The following is a 25,345-nucleotide window of genomic DNA, read 5'->3' on the forward strand; positions in this document are numbered from 1 at the left end:
AAAGTTGAAATAAATAAATAGCCCTAACCATGTTCCCTTGTAAGTCACAGTCATTGGTTATAATAACAATAATAAAGTCATGTAGCTCTTATGCTCTTTTTATAGATCATTCTTCAGGAATGGAAATAAGACTCCTGTTGAATAGCAGTTTTACCCATTCCAGGTTTTAATAAGCTCTTGATTAGCCCCAGTGTATTGGTAACAAGCTCATAGTAAAACCAGGAATGCATCTAACTGCTATGCTTTATTCAGCTGTGAACACATCTGGCCTTGTTTTAGTGACGAGGGCCGAGAGCCGATAAATAATACTAATTTACAGAGGGATCAAATAATGAACTAAAACAAAATTGATAACAGAGAGATTTTCCAATACTCAACGTTGATTCCTGAACCAGAATGGTTGCCTGTATGTAGCATTCTTTGAATTGCTTATCTCAATGATAAGAATCAGGGTCTGTGTGGTAGATTGGGTTATTCTCTGCAAACAGTGCTTTGTGTTTCAGCGTTTGCTCAGGAAACAGAATGTACCCAGCACCAGTCTGCACACCAAATCTGAGAACACTCCACAACAGCTCCAGATAATTGTTTCATACTCACTGATATAATAACCTTTAGCTCTATGTGGGATTTGCTGTTATTCATCAGCATCACCAGGAGAGAGTTTTATTCGATTTCACATAATTTTTTTGCTTCCAATCTCAGTATTATTTGAACTCAATACAGTTTATTTTGTTTTATACACAGTTGTCAAATGTTTAGTAGTATGTGATTTACACCCAGTAAGTCCTGCTTTAACCTATATTGTTATGAGTTATATATTTTGGAACTGTTTGCCAGCTGTTTAACACCAAATCTGTCGGCTCTCTTCACCACACTGCCCCCTCCTACCTTCAGACCCTCATGTCACCCTACACCCCCTCTCGCCCTCTCCACTCCTCCTCTACTGCCTTCCCTCCACTCTCCATCCTTCCGTGCCTGCTCCTTCTCTTCCTAACCCCTCTGTGGTGGAACCAGCTAACGGAAACTTCAGGACTGCTCCGTCTCTCCCTGCCTTCCACCGCCTCCTCAAGACCCCCCTGTTTAACTGCACTTGTAGATCTCTTGATCTACCCCTCCTACTATGCACTGGACTTGCTTTACCTAAGCACCACATTACTGGATCTTCAGCTATTGCACTATCCTTGCACTATTGCACTACTAATATGTAATTGATATAACTTGTATTTCTTACTTGTTGCATCCTAGTTCATATTGTATTTTAGTAGTATTATTTACATTTACTGTAAACTACACTGTATTACAATATGAATCTTGCATTGTAACATTGTACTGCCCTGTAACACCTGTAAGTCGCCTTGGGTAAAGGTGTCTGCCAAATTAAATAAATACATAATAATTCAGGTGTTGATATGCCACCAGTACTTTCTGTACAATCAGTGCCTGGGTTGTAGTATTTCCAGTCCGCACACAAGCAGCGGATGTATTGAATTTACTGTACTGAAACTGCAGCGGAGACTCAAGATGAATGAATTAATTAGCTAAACGAGTCAGAAAATGACTTTTTTTGGCCCCTTCTGCTTTTGCATCTTGTGCTTAACAGAGGCCCGGCTTTCTGAAGGTGCCCTCAGATCTTTCAAATCAATCATTGTTGCCATTAGCTAGGAAATTGCTGCAGGACTACAGTACAATACGCATAGAGACACTTTACTGTAAATGCTCATCTAAGGATTCGCTTCCATACCTTGCTTAGTAGTCTGGAGAACTGCTTTTTCAAAAACACACTGCAGAACCTGTGTTAAATCACTCAAGTTCTCTCTGAAATTTGATCCTCCTCACAACCCCTTGGAGTGATATTTGAATTGATGTTTGTTAGAGAATAATTAGATTTGTTTAGTTTTGTGTCTGAATAGGCAATAAACTGGGAAATTAATCATGTTAATGCTTTTATTGTTTGCTGCTGAATATTACATTAGCTTGTTTATTGCATTACTGGCGCTTGAGCTGTTAACTGTTTTACTGCTGACTTTTAAATTCCTCAGATGTTGAGGTACGGAAGTGGACCTGTTTTTCTTTACTGTACATCTGATTAACTGGCCTTATTTACAGCAAGTAGCACCTCTTAGCTCCCAGTGCATTGTTAGAGGAGACAGGTGTGGTATCCAGTGTTAAAGGTGTCTGTGTTTTGGGCCATTGTAACACTGTTTCTAGTCACAATACATTGTGCTTGTCTGCAGGCACAATTAGAACACCCAGGAGATGATGGTCCATGTAGCTCACTACCCCTCGCTGAGATCCATCTGCTTTCTTGTGACTGTTGCTGAATAGTTGCACATAGCTCATACGTTGCACACTAGCATTTTTAATTGTAATATGTTTTTACCGACATTCTCTTTATTTCCTCATTCTCTTCATTAAGTGCTGTCAGTGCTGTTTTCACCTGACAAAGCACATTGCTCTTCAACAAGGTGCAAGCTTCCTGGTTAAATAAAAACACTGACGGTTGCTATACCAACAATAAAACACACCACCAATGTGTTTGCTGTTACGAGATTCATTTCTCCCCACGCTCGGGTAATACAGTATGGCATGAAATTAATTCCTGTGCAATCAATAAACTTTATTCCAATGCGTATAAGAGTGACTGCATTTTCTTACCTGCTTTTTATCCGTGGCAGGGCATGTAAGTTACTGGAGATGCTTGTAGAGATCTCTTTTTCAAGTGTGTCTGGGATGCATTTCAGAGTGTTTCTCTGATTAAACTCCAATCCCAGCCTCAATTACACAAGGTGCTGGTATCACAACGACTGGGATCTTTTGGATGATTTATTGTGGCCAGGTAGTGCATTACAAGTTGAAAAAAACATGCAGATAAATGTTGATTCAGCAGAATTAGATTGGTCAGCTTCAACCTTTTGGAGTTAATGTATGACCTGAATATCTCAAAGGAAGCAGAGGACAGTTAGAAAGGGAGGAAGTGCCTAATAGCCTGGAGATTGCAGGTTTGAATCCCGGCTATGTCGCTGCCGACCATGACCGGGGGTTCCTAGGGGGTGGCGCACAATTGGCTGAGCGCCGCCCAGGTAGAGAGGGCTTAGGTCGTCAGGGGAATCCACGATTCACCGCACACCAGCGACCCCTGTGGCCAATATGGCGTCTGCGGCTCTGCAGTGGAGCCATCAGATCTGTTGGCCTCGCTGTTGATCTGCAGTGCGAAAAGTGACGGATTGGCAGGAGCACGTTTCGGAGTAAGCGTGTTCCAGTCTCCGTTTCCCGAGTCGCCAGGGGGTTGCAGCAGTGAACTGGGATACAAATAATAATTGGGCATTCCAAATTGGGGAGAAAACCGGAGAAAAAAACCATTGGCGACGACTAAATTTATTAAAAAAATACAAAAAAAGGGGCCAGAAGTATCTGGGCTATTGTTTTCCCTTCTGGCTATTCTATTTCACATATCCATTTTACTTCTTGTTTACAAACCATTCCATCTGATATATCTTTGCCTTTTATAATATGACCCAGGGGATGCGCTGCTTTAATTCACTCCCATTTCTAGTTATTCTCTATTGCTCACTCAACTTCCATCTTGTTTTTGGTTTGGTTAAAAAAAAAAAAAAAAAAAAAAAAAAAAAATTGAAAATGCATTAGTTTCTATATGTCTTAAAATAATAGCTTAACATCCTGCCTGGCTTATTGAGGACAGACTAGAAGGCGGCAAACCTGCTGATTTCATATTCAGCACTCTGTCTCTTCCCCCATCGGTGTGTTGTGGGGTTGTCAGTTTCTGGAATCATTTTCTGCATCATTTTCATGGCAGAGATTCGAAACAATCTGCCTCCTTTCACCGTTGGAACACAACAGCCTATTCACGTCAACAAAGGTGACCTGCCATGATAATTACAGAAGCTTTAGGACATTTCCAGTAGACTTCCATTTTAAATTGGTCCAATTATGGATTTTAGACAAACAAAATCAAATAGACTTGTTCCTTTACTACAAAATGTAAAGGTAAAACATTTGTAGCAAAGCTTCTGTGCATTACCCCGTGGCATAGAGGGTCAAATGGCTGTGAGTGTGTTTTTATATTAATAATAGTAATTTAATGCTGAGAAAAGTAAGTGTGAATACTGTAGGTTACAAAGACAATTTTATATAGTGGGGATATAGTACAGTAGATGTGCCGATATCTGGAGAAACCCTTATGGAGTTGTACTTGGCAAGTCTTCTCCACTCAGGGTCTCCTCTAATATATGTCTGACTGAACATACGAGACCAGTGGAGCGAAAAGAATTGCATATATACAGAGCAGGTAGAATAGATTTAAAGCAATGTAAACTACTCAGAATTGTAGACGATATGAAAGGGCCTGGCCAGATGTTTACTTATAACCTGTTTTTTTTTAAGCTTAAAAGGCACAGGTTACGGAAACCATCCATAATTCACTGGTGTATAAAAAGTGGTTAGCAAGTATTACTGCAGAGGGTGCAAGGCAAGCCGTGGGACATTGGCCTGCATAACACAAGCAGATGTTTCAGTAAGACCGGGAAAGGAAACAGAAGCACAAAAATGTGTAACAGAGAGGACTGAACTTCTGGATCCTGTGTAACTACTACTGTACACATCTGGTGGAAGCAACCTTTAACACTGTGCATTAAAGGACAAAGCCATGCTTTCTAGTTGCCCTTTTTAAAAATGCCACCACGACTGCACTAGTTGATCATTTTTTCTTAGACATTTTATATTTGCAAATAACTTTCTGTTTGCATGGCTTACACAGTCCTAAAGTATATTGTGCAACGAGTGCTATTGTTTGCATAGCCAAGGCTTTAAAAACTGCTTTTTTTACACCTCTTCTTAACCCCATCCACGTGAATCACTGGTGTTTCTGTGCCCGCTGCCCTGCTGCAAGATGAATTGCACACCCTGCTGATGGTCTGACCAATGACTGCATGAAATCTGTATCGATGTGGCATAGCAAGTGAATGCACTTTGTTGGGACACAGATTCCTAGTTAGCATTAGCAACACTATTGCTGGACCCATTGTCTTGGGCTTTTTGTTCTTCTATTTTTTTAATATTTTTCAAATACTGAAGTAAAGGTTTAAATTGCTGTTTTCTGGTACTTAATACTTCCATGTGCTGTTGGGTAGTCTTACCACAATGGTCTGGCTACAAGGAGACAAACAGTACAGGAGCATATATTGGCCAATTCTGCATATCGCAGCAATTAAAAACTGATTTCAATTGCATTGCTTATTTTAATATTTAGGCAAACATGTACTGGGGACTTATAGTAAAAGTAGTAATAAAAAAAGCATACAAGGAAATTAATCATTCTGTAGCGCCTTCATAATATCCTGTTTCTTGAATGTTGCACGCAGATATTAAAGATATTGAGGTTATAGAAGCTAGAATAGAACATTTGCTTTTTGATAACGTTTATTAAGTTTACTGTGACGCAGTATAGCATAGTAAAAGCATTGAGAAATCATGGTAAACCATTATTTAAAAACTAAAAAAAAAAAAAAAAAAACAGAATTACACATGATAAACGTTTGAGGTATTGTGAAAACATTTGAGGAGATCTCCAGTAGCATCAGTAGCATCCTCTCCAGTAGCACCCTCACTATTTCCCACCGCGATATTCATTATTCCTACTGCATGTACTTGGATTTTTAATTTTTTTTTAACATTACTTTATTAAAATATCCACCCCTGATGTTTACAGTGAAGACAAGTTATTGGAGTTTTGTGAATAGGAAATGAATTCTACAGTATTTGTTCTCTACTTCAATGAAATGTAATCTGAAACATCTGACTTTGAAAAGAGTCCACCTGAAGTCTGAACCTGCTCTGTAGCGCACTGCTACTTGTTTATTTTAGGAACAAGGTCTTCCGTGAGTAATGCGAAGCGTACTCTATTACATTAGAAGAGGGGAGCGAGGGAACAAGAGCAGCATTCAAGGACTGTCCTATGTTTACTACAATTACATACTGCAGAGGAAATGTCAGCAGTTTTGCTATTCCTTAATTCCCTTTTTAGCTTTTGTTATGTATGTTTTTAGACCTGCTGAAGGTCTGAAGTATCACAGCTTTCTATGTTTTCTGCTTTTTGTTTGCCACCTTCTGTTTTTTTTTAAGTCGTTTTAAGCACCTCTGTGGTCTCACTGCAGCTCTCGAGCATGTCTTCTCTTTTACAGTTCAGTTGCTACACTAGTGTAACCATTAACTTGCCCCACTTTAACACCCCCAGTGTATCTGAGAAATACAACATTTGCTCTGTGTGGAATTTCTTACTAATATTTCTTATATCCACAAGAGGTAACTGGATTTTTTTTTAAACCTGTACCAAGTTGCTTTTTAAAAGCTACCAAATTCTAAGCATGTGGAATGCACTCTTGTCTTGTGACTAGGTCACCATGTTTGCTATCATTTAATTATTTAGTATGGGGACATTATTTTTGCAAAGATGGTGTTAAGCCATGAATCAAAGATAACACATTTTGTCTATACAGATTACATTGTATATCTGCCACTACTGCATCTAGACATACAGTTCATTATCATTGTTTTAAGCACTGAAAATTTAAAGAATTCAGTATCTCAAAAATTCTGCCAGGGTCTTGCCAAAACTGGATGCCCTGTCTCATTCTGCACTGAGATTTCTAATCAGTTTGGGTGAGCCTGTTCATCATTGTGCCTTAAACACACTGGCCTGACTTCCTCATTCTCATGAAGATTGAGACTGGTATACAATAGTTTATAACTCCCACATTTATCTCGGTAAACTGTTCCTTCCTTCTAGTAGCACTGTAACCTCAGACTATTTTCTGGTTAATGGTTTCACATGGATCTCTGTTTTGGTCATGGAATAAACTTCAGGAATGACTCAAATAAGCGTGTCTTAACAACGCTAATGGAGTTTAATCAAATTATTGACATCTATTTAGCAGAGACGACTTTTAAAACCATGTCCCACAAATGTAAGTACAATCCCTTTAGAGCCGTATAGCAGGTGGACTGCTGCAGTGAAAGCGATGGTGGCAGTTTGAAAGTGTTTTTAATTTGATTCACAGACTGTACACTGCCGTTTGTTGCCAAGGTAGCCTTATGACAGCAAAACACTGAGCTCAATAAAGAGGGTGTATTAAAGAGATGTGTGTTGAATAAACACGTACAGTACGGAATCAATAGGGAAAACAAATATTCACCATTGTTTTGTTATAAAAATATTTGGATACTGTTACTGTTATAAATGTGCACCAGAGATACTAGCAAAGAGATCTGAAAAGACAGCAAATAATCCCAGAGCATGGCTGTTTACACTTGGAGATACAGACCTGACAAGTAGGAGTTTAAATATTGCAATTCATAAAGATATAGATAGCTCTTAATCTGCGTAAGCCTGCTGAATGCTGGAGAGCAGTGGTCGCTAATCATTGCAGGGTCTGTCTGCTGCTAACGGTATGTTTTAATCCATTTTGCCTTATGTGGCAGAATCAAAGAAAATAGGGTCCTAATTGGGTAATACAAATTAATAATGCTAGTGAATGAGAGCAATGTTTTCAGGCTGTTCTCACATATTATTGTAGGTGAGACTGGACCTGTGGCAGAGGGGACTGGATGGTACAAGGTTAGGTTTAGGGAAAGTTTTTAGTTGAAAATGCATGGATATAGGCTTGAATGCAAAGACAGATTACTTTGTTACAAAAAAATAAGGGAGTACAAATATTTGAAAAGGGAACCAACATTCCCAAATATTGGTTCTCCGGGGGGGGGGGGGGGACGGACCTGTTGTGACGTCACACTGCTACAAGCTAGCTATTGGCTATTGAAGTTTTTAGTTGAAAATGCATGGATATAGGCTTGAATGCAAAGACAGATTACTTTGTTACAAAAAAATAAGGGAGTACAAATATTTGAAAAGGGAACCAACATTCCCAAATATTGGTTCTCCGGGGGGGGGGGGGGGGGACGGACGGACGGACCTGTTGTGACGTCACACTGCTACAAGCTGGCTATTGAAATATGGAGCACCCACACTTCAGAAAACTTCAGTTACAATAAAAAAGGCACTAGCTGAACGATTTGTCTCACAATTTTACATCAGATTTTATGATTAAGTGTTTGAACTGGTTTGCAGACAGTGTTTCACAATCATCCTTGGTTTAATATTGTATAGACAGGGAGTGACAGCATGGTTGAGAACAGCAGACCACATGGAAAAAGGCAAACCGTGCCCCTAGAGCAGGGGTCTCCAACCCTGGTCCCGGAGAGCCCCCATCCTGCAGGTGTTAGAGGTGTCTTTACGTCATCAATGGCTAAAGATCTGGAACAATGTTAATCTTGACTAATTAAGCCAATAGTTCAATTAAGTAACTGAGAGCTTGGTTGAAACGAAAACCAGAAGACCCTGCCCTAGAGCATTGTGTCATAAAAATTGACATCATCCAATTGGCAACATCCATCGTAAATATGAAATAAATACATTTTTAAAACCTGGTGCTGTACACTTTCAAAAATGGCACCCCTTATATTTGGACTTTATCATGTCATCCTTTGTTTTCTGCTTGTAAGTGGGGTGCAAATGAGCAGGTCATACAGTAGATGCAGTGAGGAGCCTGAAGTCGTTGTCTAACCACTGGCAAACGTAACCTTAAAAAAAAAAAGGGTCAGAAGAAGACGTAAAAACAATTCCAGCTCAAAACTGGTTCAATTCCAGCTCAAAACTGGTTTATGCAGAATATATACAGGGTTTGGGAGTTGATCCGATTTGGAAATTGTTTGCAGAACGAAGGGCATTGTAGCTAGCTTTCTTTTTTTTTTTTATTTTGGTTTCCTGAAAGTGTTCTGTTTTTATGTTCTATTCTCATACTTGGTTGTCAGCAGAGATGTTACTAGTTTATAGTTTAAACATTTAGATGTCATATGTAGTGTTTATACAGTAGGATGTGTATAGTGCGTGTCGGAGAGATCGAGTAACTTTTACCCTGAGTGCGTGTCGGAGAGATTGAGTTCTGCCAGCCCGTAATCCTAACTGGGGCTGAGAGAGTCCCACTTGAAATCGATTTTGTCTCAATATGCTGCTGATGGAAATGAACACGTCTGATTTCAAATTACTTTCAATTCAGTCCCAGTGGCAGGTGGAAACGTGGCAGTATGATTGATATATGGGTATCTGAAGACTACTTTCACTTATTGAATAGTGTTCCTTGAGTGCTCCACTCAAATTTCCAATTTTCTGATTTATCTATCGTTCAATTTTTCAAACGCTTCTGATGATTTAACTTCAAATCCACAGACTAGAGAACATCAGGACAGCAGTTTGAATGTTTAAGTATTGACATCATAGAAACAGGTTTTGTCAGAAATGGTTAGGAGCCTTCACGTAAGACAGAAGACCATCAAGAAAATCTAAGAACAATGCAGCGCACCAGAGGATGGAGGCTAGAACAACATTTTCTTTTTACATTTTTTTTTTTATTTTATTTTTTTACTATTAATCAAATTGTGATGAACCCTGTTCCTGGTGATGGCCAGTTATAATATTGAAGTCTAGTTGTTTTTCATGGTGTTCTTGTCAGGATACTTAGAAAAGAAAACATCAAGTCTATCACTGTTATGAATTGTGTGTTAACCTAATTTGAATGAAGCAGGTTTCATTTATTTTGTTTTGGCTATCCATGATTACCGTATTCTTTGGAATTTAACTTTTTGAACAATTATTTGCTTCTCAAAAATAGCTTGCGTCTAAATTCAAGTACAGTATAGTGATACGAGTATTAAAATTGCCAACAAAAGACATGACTAACCGAGTACACAAACAGCACGGTGACTGACTGCCAAGAAAAGACAACAAAGACATCGCTGCCCGAATACACAAGCAGCACCGTGACTTACTGCCGAGAAAAGATGAAACAAAGCGTTACTGGCCGATCTCAAATCATCCATGACATACAGGCAGCCATTTTCAAAGAAGTGTCATTAATACCAAGAGAAACTTTACAATTTCATCGTTTCTAACAAACAGTACCAGCTTGGACAGATCGGACATGCTGATCAGACCCCCGTATTTTTCGACATGCCAAGCAATACTGTTGTGTTTGCAATGCGGTCAGTGCTGTTGTGGTTGCTGGGTTACATGTTGCCTGATGTTATGGAGTGTTCTGTCGTGCTTGCTGTTGCCGGGATACGTGATGCCGTAAGTGAGTGAGTGGTGTATGTACGACAGAGACACCAGCTTAAGTATTATACAGTACGCAGTACAATAAACAAGCGCCGTGGTTAATCTACAGCAACATTGTTTCGTGTCAGTTTTGTACGATACAACAGCATAATAAAATAAATATAAATAAAATGGATGTTCAGTTACTGCTGTCTAAGGTTTCAGTGCTGGTTTCTAATGTCCTCTGTCTTCAAGGTTTTTGCCTGGTTTAAATTGGTTTTGCTCTTGTTCTGAAAGTTACGAGTGCTTGGGGCTCCCACTCTCTTCACTGCTCTCCATTGTCCTGGCTGCTGCCTAGACCATCTGCTCGCTTGCTTGAGCAGCGCCCCTGCCGATCTCAAGAAGATGGATAGCTGAGAGATTTGAATATGCAACGTGTGCTTTCCATTTTCCATTCAGAGAGTCTATGGTCCACATTGCTTCAGAGGACATAAATGTGCAACAATACCCCAATCAGCTGCGCACGGCTTTGGACAATCAGGAATGAGTTTGGAGTAATAACCTGGGTTCAGTGTGATGCGCTGAATACCAACTGGGTGCCTAACGTAAAACTTTACTCTCTCTCATTGATGGTGGTGAATTTTTATAACCTGCAATTAAAACTTCTTCGTTTGTGTGGCACCGGTTCCTAAAGGTGAAATAGTTACTGTACAGACAGGTGCCCAAGCACCAGCGTATTTAGAAATTTGAATCTATGTTTGTTTCATTTGAACTTGGCCTTGTGTAATGGACAGTGTTGTATGACACACTGCCATTGCAGATACTGCTGAACCCAGAGTGTGAGAGGTGCTGAGATATGAGCTGGAAAGAACCCTGTTGCAGGGGATCCATGCTAGTGTACAGGGGTTAAGGAGCGTGCTTGAGAACACCATAGCTGCGTCTCCTCTGCCTCGAACCCTGTTCTGAAACCCATTCTCCATGAGCACTTCCACTGATTGCACTCCCCTCTTCCACCGCAAGCCTGTCTTGGTGTGGAGGATGTTTAGTGGAGCATTCTCAGAGCAGGTTGAGTGAGCACACAGCTTACCTTTTTTTTTTTTTGTTATTGAACATCTGGTCGCATGGCAGGTGTTCCAAGCAATGAAAGATTCCTTGATTTCATTTTTGATCTATAACTATAAAGTAGGCTACGTACGGTAATTTTCCTTTTAATTACTCTTACTTATGTTTCTAGTTGAAAAAGAAAACTAATGAAGACATGACAACTGCATTTAGGGTTTTTGCTTTCTTCTGTTGTAAACATACATTGCAGGGGTTCAAAACAAAACAAGTGTCCAAAGCCCATTGACCCCTAGTTAGAAATAGCATAGACCAAAGCTTTTTATGATTCCTAATCAAACTGCAGGGTGATGCATGCCCTCTCTCTGTGCAATCATAATCAATCATAATTATTATTTTTTAATATGTTCTTTATTACTATTCTATATATGTATTTATTGTTATAATTATGTTAGGCTTATACATTTACTGATTTCTGACCCGTCCGCGTCACATAAGTCTTATGTGATTGTTACCCAAAATATACAAAGATTCCATTTAAAAATCAAAGGTAAACTGTTCATGGATAAATATCAGGGCTCTAGTATCCAGCATTTTCAAAATTAAATAATAAAGTTAAAACGAAGCATGTATACCGGTTGTAGGCCTTTAATGGCCAGAATTCAAAGTGCTTTAAATGGTGTAGGATAGTGTCACCATTTTATTTAAGAGATGTACATTCAGTAGTTTAAACACTATTAGAAGGAAGGAATTTCAGACATTAAGCAAGTTAGGAGAGACTTGCAGAACCTATTTCCTGTACAGAACAGCAGTATTTTTAATTCCCAGTCTGGTTTGTCGCCAGTGCTTTTTTTTCACTTTTTTATATTACAAGCTGGCACATGAAGTGTTTCCTACAGGGAATGCTAAAAGGACTTCTCTCCAAGGATTACTTCAATAGTTGCCCCCATATGGTAGGATGTTTTGATTCTTCAATCTGTTGTGATTAAACAGAAGAGAATCAGTAAGCTCCCAACTGTGCAATATGGAAGTAGCTAACAACAACAAAAAAAAACATAATATAAAAAGGGCTTCTCTATTTTGTAAGGTAATTTAGTGAGAGTTTAATTTTGGTAATTTGTATTCAGGAAATTAAAAAAGGAAGTAGTAACTGAATGTTGGTTTGAATTGTGACAATGTTCTACGTGACATCACCCCGTCACTAACTGTTGTCTGACATCTATCACTGCCACCTGCCCAACTAATACTGCTGGTGAACTATGGCTTTTTGGTGTTTGCTCAGAATAATTTTTTCACTTCTACACTATTTATGGGGATTTATTCACCTGCATTTTAAGTGGAATCGTTAGTATACTATTGTCTTTTAAAATAATAAATTGATTACAATACTGTGATACAGTGTGGTTCCTAGTGCAAAGTGAAACCCCAATATGTTAAAATATGATATGAAAATACATCTCAAGGGATTCTATTCATACGAGTAACAAGTTAGTACAACACTTAGTCTAAATAAACATTGGACTAACTTAATACCTTGTTTTACAATCCTCTAGGGGGCAGACGACTGATGGAGTACTTTAAAACCACATCTTAAAACCTACCTGCAGACTATCACTAGTACTGCACTCCATACTAACCACAGGATTATCCCGTTAGTACTCTGATTTGAGTTCATCGTAATTGACCATGTGAGACAGATATATCAGGGTTAAAGTGTGTAGTGTTAAAAGGTACAGTTACACACAACTTGGAATGTTAGTTGAAGGATTCAGAAGTGTATCATACAGTAAGTTTGCTACTACTGTGTTTTTGTTCTAGTTTCATAACTATAGTGAAAGACAAATCCAGCCCATTGTCTCCTTTTTAACTCCACTGTGTAATCTGAAGGTAAGAGCATTACCTCTTATTAGAAGTACCCCCTTTCTTGGGCAGAAGATTTTATTTGCTTTTAAAAAACATAATTTATTATTATTATTATTATTATTATTATTATTATTATTATTATTATTATTATTATTTATTTCTTAGCAGACGCCCTTATCCAGGGCGACTTAGTCGTAAACAGAAATACATTTTAAGAATCACAGTACAAGTATTAATACAATTAAGAGCAAGATAAAAATACAATGACTTAGGTTCTAGCAAGTACAAGTATATTCAGTAACAGAGCAGATAACAGTGTCAGTGATAGTACATCAGAATATAATTAAATACAAAATACTACAGATTAAATAACACTTGTGACAGATTACAGTACTCTAAAAGTACAGGATTAAATGCAGTAAAATAAAGGGCAGGAGCAAGTAAAGCACATTTAAGGAAGAGTGATGTGTCCAGAGGGAAAAAAGAGTTCTACGGGTGCTGTCTGAAGAGGTGAGTATTGAGGAGGTGCTGGAAATACACTGACACAGCATCCCTGTCAACAAGTACAGGTGTTTATACACTGACACAGCCCGTCACATAATAATAATAATAATAATAAATCTGTTTTTGTACAATTTTACGTTTGGAGGGCTATACATTTTGATTGTGGTTTGTTTCTGTGAAAGCTTATGACTCATAACTTACGCATTACCTGTTGGATTGATGTGCTTCATAAAACACAAAACAAACACAATTGCAGATTGTTATTAATATTTATTTCTTAGCAGACACCCTTATCCAGGGTGACTTACAATTGTTACAAGATATCACATTATTTTAACCCATACAATTACCCATTTATACAGTTGGGTTTTTACTGGAGCAATCTAGGTAAAGTACCTTGCAGCAGTGTCCCCCACCTGGGATTGAACCCACAACCCTCCGGTCAAGAATCTAGAGCCCTAACCACTACTCCACACTGCTGCCCGAAAAAATGGTGGTGATTTCCCCTGGACTGATAAACCGCTTTGATGCATTGTGCCAATATTCTGTTTTTCTGTAACATGCTGTTCAAAAATAAGATCCATCGTCTGTTGAAATCCAGCCTTGTGACTGATTGAAATGATAAAAGGTGAAATCTCTCCTCCATGGCCTGTAATCTTTAAATCCGCTTAACCTCCTGTAAATGTATCGCACCAGGGTCTGGGTATACAGGCTCCCAAGCTGCAGAAAAGTGGGTTTGAACTCTCTGCTCACATCTGTCACTTCCAGAGCCTGCCAACCATGCAGCCAATCAGTATTACTCAGATCTTTTGAACACTGTGTTTTAAAATGTGCCAGGTCATGTTTAACACAATGTCAAACCGGAGTAGTTGACCTAAAATGCAGGGTCTGTTCTGCTGTTTTGTTTGTAAATGCTATTGCACAAGCCAGGCACTCTATATCAGTACTGACAACACATGACAGATAGTCCAGTAACCCAAAATATCATTCAGCTTGAGCACAAAAGATGATTCGATTTCTGTTTAACCTTCTGGACTTGATTCGTTGTCAGATATACTCTCTCGTTTTGAGATTCTTTGCACATTTTACTTGACCTTTTTCTATAGTTGTATCTTTGTGGTGTTATGGCCTACTTGTTTCACTCATGTGATATTTTTTCCAGGCCTATGTTGCAATATCAGAGTGTAGTTCTTAAAGACTGGATGAGGTAAAAAGGTCACATTGTCACATGTTTTGAATGGAATGGGGAAGGCTGTTCAGTGCAGGTATTTTGGATTCTCAGACAAACCCCAATCAGCTCCAGACCAGGTAAAAGCAGATTTAGAGAAAAGTAATAATAACTCAACATTGGACCAGCAGAACTCAAAACCAATCAGAGTGATTTACAAACGCACTGAAACATGAAGGGAACTGAATTAGCTTGTCAGTAAATCTTGCTTTGGTGTGCCCTAGATGCTGTTGATTTAGATTGTGTTAAAGAAAACCCTGCTCCCTGAAGCACCTGCTTTGTTTTAGACCATGTTTCAATTTTTTGAATGACTTTGCTGATGGCTTTGCAGAAAATCTCAGAGTGTGCTTGCAAGTGTTTCCTGACAACCAAACAAACTGTTGCTCTTTGCAAAAGGAGTCTGCTTGTAAAATAGTAGAAAACTTGCAGTCGGATTATCGGCTGCAGTTTCTCCTAGAAATGCCTGTGCTCTTTGCCAACTTATTTGTGAGAGATTTGCTGTGGGGAAAGAGCTGCTAACCTTTTATAAACAGCCCCTCCTGCGGAGGAGATCAACTGCAAGACAATTTAAAAGATGCAGATGAAAAATAGAAATATTGGAAGAACAGGAAAAAGACTCGCCTATCCTAAATAAAATACAGATTAATGCTGGAAAAAAAATATAATAAAACATATTGATTGGTAATCAACCGCTCCCTATTCAAGCAGCATTTTGATTTCATAAATATTAAGCATCAGAGCTAGTTTTCATGAATTGATTTGAACCGTCTCTTGGTATTAGACAGCGCTGTCACTCATGATCACTGCAGCTGTCAGTATTAGTTTCTAAACTGTCGGCTTCAGACTGTCTTGCATCCAGCCTGCTGATTTCAGTGTCGGGCTCCAGCCCCACATTCACATCACCTGTTTGCCAGTGCTGCTTCTTACTATACTGAGGAGTCAGGTTCAGGATTATCCAGTATTGACAAACCTCGCTTGACACTTGACACAGTAATATAACAGTACATAAGTAGGACCGTCCTTGCTGACATTCACTGCAAACCCCCCTTCATACAAAACAAAATAAAACAATGCAGTACCTACAGAGCACTGGAAGATATCTGTCTGCATTCTGTAAGGTGTGGGGAGTGAATCATAACACATTTGAATACATCTGCAGATAAGCATCTACATTAAAGACCTTTTCCATAAAAAAATAGCTTTATATTGTATATGCAGTGTTCTCATCCCCCTCGAGAGTCGGGGAAGAGTTTGCAAGGTGACAGCAGTCATTTGTCATTCTTAGAAAAAATGGGGAGACCAAGACAGGGTTAAACAGGCAACCAACTTCCACTCCCAGCACCACATGGGTGGTTCAGTAGTTTTTTGAGTCCCTGTACAAGAATCACAGTGAAAGGCCAAAATTCCAGTACACATTGTTGCCCTGTGTACAGATGACATCCTGCAAATAGACCATTACAGCAGACTGTAGTATTTCATCTAATCTAGTTTCTTTCAATTTTGATAACCGTCAGTTTTATGGATGAAAATCTCACCAAAGTAAATCCTAAATTAACTTTTAAAAACAGTTTTAAATAAATAATATATCACTTCTAGCACCTGCTAACTTCTAGGACAGTGAAAGCTGACCCAAACTTTATACGATGACATCACTTCTACAAACGACACTCTGCACACTGCAGAACATAATAACTCACAGAAGGTGCAAATATTCTCCAGGCGCCGAGATTAGGAGGGGGGGGGGGGGGGGGTGAGATTGAGAAAGATAATAACAGGTACAGTGCAAATGCGTCAAAAACCATCTGTCCTCCACTCTCCACCCTCATGTAGGGCAGTGTAATTAAAAGCACAGCAAACAATCTTTTCTCAAAGATGTGAGGCTGTGTTAACATGGAAAGCGTCTGCATGGAGTGGCTGAAAATGGCAGAGAGTGGCAGCCCGTGGCGCAGCTCGTTCTGCAGCTCTGTGGATCGTCTGAGCGGCACAGCGGGCTGCCAGCTGCACAAGACAGGCCAGTATGTCAAACAAGCCAAGGTCTTTCTTCTCTCGTCCTTGGAGGAAACCACATCCCAGCGGCTCATAATTCACTCTCAATATTACATTAGAACTAAATAGAAAATGAACAATACGTTTCTTCCCAGCTTTATAACTACATAATGAAAAAGTTATCTAATTTAAGATTCTGATTTCAAAACATTTTCCTTTTTAATAAGAGCTAAAAAAAAATAAAAAAAAAGTGTTAAATAATAATGTTCTGAAAAAGAAAAAAAGCAATTCTTACCTGGCTCCAAAATAAGTCCTCCTTTATTCGCAATGATATTAAACTTTTTAGAAATGATATTTGCTTTCAAAGATATTCATAATATTTACTTATTAAAGGAACATCAAAAAAGAAACGTTTCTTTTAATAAGAACATGATTTGAGTATTAAATTAGGGAGCCAGGGTCAGTTTTTTTTTTTTTTTATTGCAATAATAGAAAACTGAAAACAGGTATGTTTTAAACAATTACTTAATGTTACCTTTGGTTGGGATGACTGTGGAGAAGCTACTGAGGTGACCTGTCGTTCTTTTTTAAATTTCAAATTGAAAAATGACATACAAACCATTCCACTGTATGCTAAGGACTTGTTTCAAGGCTTTTGAATGAGAATAAAGCTCTGGGTTGATTCTCAGGTTTAATTTGAAATCATTGCTCTACAGTAGCTTCAATTCATGTACATTTAGAATGACACACGATTTTGTATAGCCAGCTTTCTTCCATATAGGTCTCAGACCTAATGATAGAATATAGGGATGGAAATATAGCTCCCATTGCATAGCAGTTTGATCCATTCTGATTTTAGTAGGAGTTTAATAAGACCTGCGCAAAATTGTTACCTATATACTGTGGCCAATCAAGCTTGTAGTACAACCTAGAATGGATGAAACTACTACGCAATAGGCATACATTGTTAGATACAGGCTCTCACATGAAAGTCTCTAAACTCCGTCTGACCAGTCAACACCTTCATCTTACATTTTCACTTCCACTGGTAGATTGACCACTAAGGTTTTTCTGTGCTTGGCATGGCTGTGAACCATGATTTCATTTCCTGATCTCGCAGAATAGCACATCTATTATGTAGGGACTTTTCCTGCGGGTAGTCCTGTGATTGTGATGGACACTAACAGAAGTGGTTTCATGTGAGAATTATCAGAGAAACTCCAGTGCAGGTGGAAACGAGACACAAATGAAGGCAAGCCCAAACCCAAACTTACTGTCTGCTCCCAAAGCAGATTTTAAAATGCATACAGAAATAACAACTGTGGATTTGTTGACCAGTTTACCAGTCGGCCAGACTAGATCTCTGATCCTGCTGTAAACCCAATCACTTCTTTGTTACTGAGATTCTAAGGCAAGCTTGGGAAGTCTGTCTAGACTGCTCAGGGATCTGACCAGTAGGGCTTGCTGAAGCACCATGAGGTGGAGGGTGTTCTTCTTTAACTTGCTAACCTCCAAATCAAACCCCTTCCTCTGTGCGTCAGTGATGGGTCAATGACCCACTCTATAGTCTTGTGATGGCTGTTTCCTTTCTGTGCCCGGCTGATGTAAGATTGTAGCTGGAGCTAGCCCTTATTAGAATGGGTACAAAAACTTCAGCAGTGCAGAGTTTGACTGGTGTTGATGTAAGATCAGCTGTGTTTGCTGATGGAACAGTAACATTAGTAACGTTCTGAACTTCAGAAGTTGCTCCTGTAGTATTTTGATTATGAGAAGGCACTTTGTGTGCAAACAACCTTTTGAATTAATCATGAGTCCAGCTTCGCTTTGTACACTGCATACTCCTTGACTGTCAGATTTGAAAAATGGGTTTCAAATCCTGATCTGTGCCTGCACAACTAATATTGCTTTTAAACATTGTAAAAATGTACCGTTGTAAATTGTCGTAACGTTCTGAAGTGCTCAATTCTCTATGCATAAGTTGCATTACTAAATTACAAGGTACTGTATTAAAGGTTGAATTACTTTTGTAATCTTTCTTGTTTATTACCATAGCAGTAAATGTTAGTCACTTCACTGAGACATCAGTTTGAAACAACATGGGCGACTGCAATGATCTATAAAGTGAATACATCAGCAGACCTATACAAATGTGTATTTCTTCCTCATAATCCAGACACATTCCAGCTATCCTCCACTATAGCTAAAAAATAAGACTTCTGTGCACAAGCTTGCCATTCTAGTTCTAGTGTACAACGTGTGACTCTTAATGCAATTTGAGCACCATATAGTCTAGTCCCCATTACATGAGAATGCAAAACAGCATCATGTATTTTATTTACAATGATGATGTCTGGTTCAGTAGGGAATGCAACACAATATATATCTGCAGGAGGTGCTCTTCAGTTGTTGTCACCTGCTACAGACAGATGTAGGCTTATCAGTGACAAACTGTCAGTTATAAATCCAGCCCAGAACACTTGGGTACTGAATAGTGACTATGGGTGAAAGTCTGTAACAAATAGACTTCTAACTTTTGAGAGGTTTCAGGATTCCTCAGCAAAAATATGTTTAAAACTGGAAACAAAGGGTCATGTAATAATGTTAAACTAATAATGTTTCAGAAGCTGCTGTACCCTTTACTAGCGACACACACAAGGGTTAATGGCAGCATTATTGTGCGTGTATTGTAGCGTAATTATCTGCCGCAGCATGCGGTGTGTGCAGAAACATTTCTATCTCCACATTTAATGAATTGACCTTTTTGAAACCATTTACTATATTCAGATTATTCATATACCTTTTGATATCTCATTGCCAGTGTAAAGTTCATGCATGCGGTTTAAATGGAAATCTCTCCCTGCTCCTCCGGTGTAATTGAAAGGGCTATCGGATAGCAAAGTGCAGAGCACAGCTGGTTCAAAATGAAGAAACCCATCTGAAGTGTAGTGGTCAGGGCTTTGCAAACTTAGAAATCTCAAGGCTTTGCAAACTTAGAAATCTCAAAACCTTACCTGGCGACAACCTGCTATGGTTTAGTGTGCAAAGAGAGACCCTGACGTATCTCTGCTTTGTCCCGTCTTTTCAAGGGCACTGAAAAACGTAAAGGAGTGCTCACCAATGCTTTCAAATCCATTTTCTTCTCATTCTTTTAATATATGCTTTATTAACATTTTTACTAGTCCATCTATTGTGCTGTCACATTTAGGATGTTCAAATATTTAGAAATGTCTATGTATCTCAAACTTGAACTACAAAATACAAGCAAAGAAGCCATAGATCTTCCGAAAAGTGCAGAAAAGAAAAGTGCAGAAAAGTGGGACCAACGATACTGTTTGTGCTAATGAGATGTAGGAAAATGGCAATAAACCAAGGCCAGCATAAGGTCCAATAGGAGGTGTATACTGTAATGTGGGTTTACAGTAAAGCTCTCTTACCTGTAACACTAAGTGAACTTACAATAGTGTGGCAGGACAACATCAATCTCTGAAATGGTCTAATAGCTAATAGGTGGAATATCAATGGCAGTTGGCAAAAGTGAACTATGTCGATATGATCCCGTTTCTCATGTCTAACAACGCGCACACAGTTTCCCTGATTCACCTCTACGTTGTTTATACTTTCCCTTGCCTTATTTTCTGGGTCATCCTCCATGCTGAGTTTTTGCAAGCTTCAGACACGCTCTCTCCAGATGGGACATGAGTTACAAAGATCTTCCCAACCAGGGTTGGGGTCAGTTCCTTTTTTTCAATTTCAATTCCATTTCCAGTTCCTTTGAAGGACTTGGATTTGGAATTGGGATTGATTTAAAAGAGAATTGGAAATTGATTTTCAAAAGGAATTGGAATTGAAAAAGGGAATTGACCCCAACCCTGTTCCCAACACACTGTCTGCATCACACGAGGAAACACCTCCCTAGATTTTGCTCCACTTGAGCTGGAATTGGCCTCCTGTCAGCGTGTCTTTTATAAATACTATGACTAGCTGAACATTTCGTGCATAGCAACTTATTGTTCTGAAAGAACTGTGAATCCTCATCTCCCATCTTCTCTCTTACTCAGGTGATTTTTTCACTCAGTTTCGATTTGCTGAAGAAAAAGAATGGGAGATTGACACCCCAGCTAACAATCAGGTACATCATTTCAATTGCTTCTATTTTTGTGTACCCACTGTAATTAACAGACTTTTCAGGATTGAGTTGCGAGTTTCTGGGGTTTTTTTTTCTTCTCATCAGCAATAGAAGTCTGGTAATAAGCAAATGTAATGTTTGCCTAATTTATATTCAAAATTTAGAAATTAATATTAGTAAATTCATGTTTTTTTAGTATGTTATGGCATTTCAATTACATGTAAATAGTACTAATACTCTCACATTACCACTGGTAAACGATTAATTGATTTGCCTGTTTTCTTTTTGAGCTAATACAACACAGTACTTTTAAAATACCTTCATTTTAAGTCTAGTGTAATGCTTACCAAGTAGTGTATTGGGTTGCAGCCCATGATGTGTCCTGACAAGCTAGGCTGCTTCTCAGCCTGTTTCAGTGACTTGTGACAATTCAGTCAAGTGCAAAGCTGTGTTATCCCTGCTTTCTCAGGGGAATGAAGGGCTATTGCTGTCTAAATAGGAGCTTTAAATATGAAGAGTTACAGAAAAGGAGACTCTAATGAGCTCAGTGTCTGAAGATGCAACGTTTCCAACCTTATTATTTTTTCGGTTTATCCCTTCTTGAAAAGCAATGCAGCTGTGCTCCAGCAGTAATGATGAATCGACCTGCCTTTGTGTGCTTTCTTGCAGATGTCGGCTCTGTATGTTGACTGCCAGTCTTTGGCCCAGTCCCTTCAAGAGCTCCCTCTTCACCTGAGGTTAAACCTGGAGGCTGAACTGGTCCAGGTACTGAAGCACATTTTCTTACACTAACTGTATGCAGAACATTCTCTAATCTCTGTACAGTTTTTGAATGGTATTACTGTATTGTTTTTATATGGGGCTGTACTTGGTCATCACCAGGGATCCAAGGAATCCATTTGCTGCGGAATAACACAGAAAAACACAGATTTTCTATATTGTCTGAGAATATAGTTTTACATTTGAGGTTTTTTTTGGTTGTTTGATTACCAAATCAATACACCTATCATATATAATCATCAACACAGGCAATTTTGCTTTAAATTTAGTAAACATACTTGTTCAATAAAACTGCTTCTGGTGTGCAGAGATGAAGGTTGAAAGAGGCGCACTGTCAGCGTCACATTCGTGTTGAAATGTAGCTGCAGTTTACTTCAGAATCCAGTGCGTTGTTGCTGATAAAAATCATCTCTAAAAATCGGGTTAATGAGTTTGGCAATAGCCATCCATATGACAAAGACTAACTCGGAAATAAACTAATATGAATACTATTTTTTGGTTTTTATTATTACTACACAGAAGTATTTATAATCTTTAAAGTAAAATGGTAAGTTTGTTTATATTATTGATTGATGGCACTGGCGAGCGTGTAACTTCCTTAGAATTTAAAAGTGTACCAATAACTATTTCCTGTGTTAACTGTTATTGAATTGTACTGTTTGTGTATCTTATAATGTGACCGGGGGTGGGGGGGGGGCTCAATTTTAGCCTTTTATTTTTATTGTGGAAAACTAGGATCCCTAGTCATCAACCCTTTGTCATGTGCAGGTAACAACCCCTGTGGAACTACCCCCGGTGATGATTAACAGCAAGAAGGAAGATGTGACTGTCGCTCAGTTCAGAGGTCCCTCGGCTGGGAAGTCTGAGTCCTTCCTGTCTTCTGCTGCAGCTTCCCCCTTCACCAGTTCTGTAACCCTCGCTGACCCGCTGTGCTCCGCTGCACCCCAGCCAGCAGCAGATGAGCTAGATGAAGAACTTGACGTGCTTCTTACTTTAGAAGACCCAGTTCAGACCGCTAAAAACAGCCTTCTGCCAGATACTACAGCCCAAGACATGGAAACTGTGGACATCATTGCTGCTGCAGATCCAGGTAAGAAGATGAACTGCTTAATTAACATTAGGAACTCTGTCTATTGACAGGCACAGGCACAGACAGACACGCCTCTGTAGATTTCTACGGCCAACGTGGAATGGAAGTGCAAGGCTCAGGAGCAGGTCCTGTAACTAGGAACTTAAGTGCTGTAGAAAAAAAAACCTATAGGAAACTTGTGAGAATGCTGTGAAATGAAGAGAGGAAAGAAAGTATTTATTAAAGCCTAGGTTTTCTTTCAAGATGTTCCAAGGGATGGATTGAAAAACATTAGCAGGAGAAAGATGTTCTCCTGTAAATACAGGGGGGCAAGCTTACACAACTTTTCTGGGTAATTTACTTAAGAATTCCTGTTGAAGAGTGTAGAGAGTAAGTAGCAGGACTCCGAAAAATATAGCATCACATGTCCCCAAGCGTTGCTACAATTGTTTAAATAATGCACCTCTAATTTTTCTTTTCATTGTTAACATCCTGACAACTTTGTGTATTTAAACTTAAGTCTGTTTTAAAGCTCTTTTCAAAATAGCCGCTCTAGTGAACTGATAGTGTAAGGATTATTGCCCACATTGTCAAACAGGTAACACAGCAATAACAACCCATTATGTGGTATGGAAAAGAAAAGCCAGAGCTCTTATGTTTTTTTTTTTTTTTTAAATCGCTCTTCCTGCAGTGATTTAGAGGACAGATCTCAAACCCCAGTGCACTAGAGCAGCCATTTTGAAAGCGCTTTGAAACAGACTTTAAAGTTATAAGTGTAAGAAGTTGTCAGGATGTTAACAATGAAAAGAAAAATTACAGGTACATTATTTAAACAGTTGTAGCAACACGTGGTGACTTGTAACGCTATATTTTTCAGAACCCTGCTACTTACTCTTTTTAAGGAGGTGTCTGGATTATTCAACCCAGAGGACAGCACATGCTCAGAATCAGAAAGTTTCACAGAGCCTTGATGGAAAGTTTGTCAGTCGCCCCAGGCTTTCTGCTGTAACGGTTTGCTCCTCCACTTGCTGCATGCATATTGCATCACTGTTTCTCTTTTAATAAATGTGTGTGTTTGTTTGACCACAGTGTCTGAGCATGGCAAGGAAGCTTCTGCAGGAGACATGACCATGAAGAAGGAAATCACTGAGGACGAGCTGGAGGACTGGCTGGACAGCATGATATCTTGATGCTCAAAAGGCAGGACTGCCAGACTCAACCGTATCAAACAACCAAGTGCCAAGGCGAGGACTAGCATGCCCATCACAAAGCACTTCAGTGACCATCGCATAAAAATCTGGACGCACAAATACGCCCATGCCTTTTTGTTCTTTCAGTTCCACAGTTGCTTGGTGACAGTCCTAGCTTAGGAACTAGACTCGCTTTGTTTCCTTGTTCTGGGGCATGATGCTTCCCAGTGCCTAAGCATACAGGTCGTAAAACTTTTGAAGAACAAAATGCAACAAGAAAGGCAATGTATCTCTTTAGTTTTAACTAGGTTGTGCAGGACAGGGGTGTTGCTATATCCTGTATGTCTAAGCTAGGGGCCCTAGCTTTATCAGCTCCCTCTTTGTGTTCAGTGCCCTATCCAGGGGTCAGGACCATGGGACTGTCAGGCTAATGGGTCATAACACAGGGCCATTGAATTTAGTGCTACCTGCTAGCCATAAAAGCAATTGCTTTTAATGACGGCTATTAAACAGGAACCAGGGCATGAATTAAATGATTGCTGCATTCTACTTGTAAAAGATGACAAGACTGTGTGTCATTCAGCCTTGCCCAAAGCACATGCACTACAGCTTCTCAAATTGTACCTGTAAAACTGTGGTTTGCTTTATTGATCTATAATTAAAGCATAAACTGAATGGAATTGGACTCACCCTTTGACTTTTAAATCAATGTGTTGAGTATCCAATTGTATGGAGTTCATCACTGTGTTTTTTTTCTTCTATGCGAAATTAAGGGGCTCACTTGATTTCTTGTCAATTGCTGCTTTTTTATTGTGCATGGAAGATTAAGTGGACAGAGGAATTGACATTTTACAAGAACAAAACTACAACAATTTGGTAATGAAGTTTCATACTGAGAGAAGACCGGTGAAATGACTAATTCAAGACCCCAGATTTTATTGCATTGGGTACTTTTATTTTTCGAAAGAAATGCACAGGTTAGCAAAGCTACTACATACAAATGGCCATACAGTAGCACGTTATTGTTAAGTGTAGCAGGTAACCTTGGAATTAATTATTATTGTATATCCATGGTTTCGTTGTACGTTTTGGAGTTTTGCGGCTGGACAACCGCAGTTGAAAAGATTCCAACCAGAGTGCATTTACACACAGATTATATTTTTGTTTTTTTACATTTTTGTTTTTTTAACAAAATTGAAACAAAAGCCACAAAACTCTCCGAAATTAAATTCTGCTTCAGCTAAACCTGGAGAACTACAGCACTAGTATAACTATAAAGTACAGACATCGTCTTGCATAGCTTTGTCTTGGTTAAGGTAAGGCACTTTTCTTTTTTGACACTTGATAAAAGGTAGTCAGAGCTGCTTGTACATTTTTA

At 39.0% G+C, this 25,345-nt stretch overlaps 1 protein-coding gene across 1 annotated transcript in view; it reads left to right on the forward strand.

Moving 5' to 3' along the window:
- LOC117419401 (cell death regulator Aven) overlaps window positions 1–24,647 on the forward strand; it is a 57,116-nt gene extending 32,469 nt beyond the window's left edge. The window contains exons 3-6 of the mRNA XM_058991376.1: window positions 20,861–20,931; window positions 21,598–21,693; window positions 22,477–22,798; window positions 23,867–24,647. Coding sequence (XP_058847359.1) covers window positions 20,861–20,931; window positions 21,598–21,693; window positions 22,477–22,798; window positions 23,867–23,967 — 590 coding nt within the window. The 3' untranslated portion in view covers window positions 23,968–24,647. The remainder of the gene's footprint in view (window positions 1–20,860; window positions 20,932–21,597; window positions 21,694–22,476; window positions 22,799–23,866) is intronic.
- Window positions 24,648–25,345: the final 698 nt, after the last annotated feature.

This window comes from Acipenser ruthenus, chromosome 18, assembly GCF_902713425.1.
Source record: "Acipenser ruthenus chromosome 18, fAciRut3.2 maternal haplotype, whole genome shotgun sequence".
NCBI classification, from domain to species: domain Eukaryota; kingdom Metazoa; phylum Chordata; class Actinopteri; order Acipenseriformes; family Acipenseridae; genus Acipenser; species Acipenser ruthenus.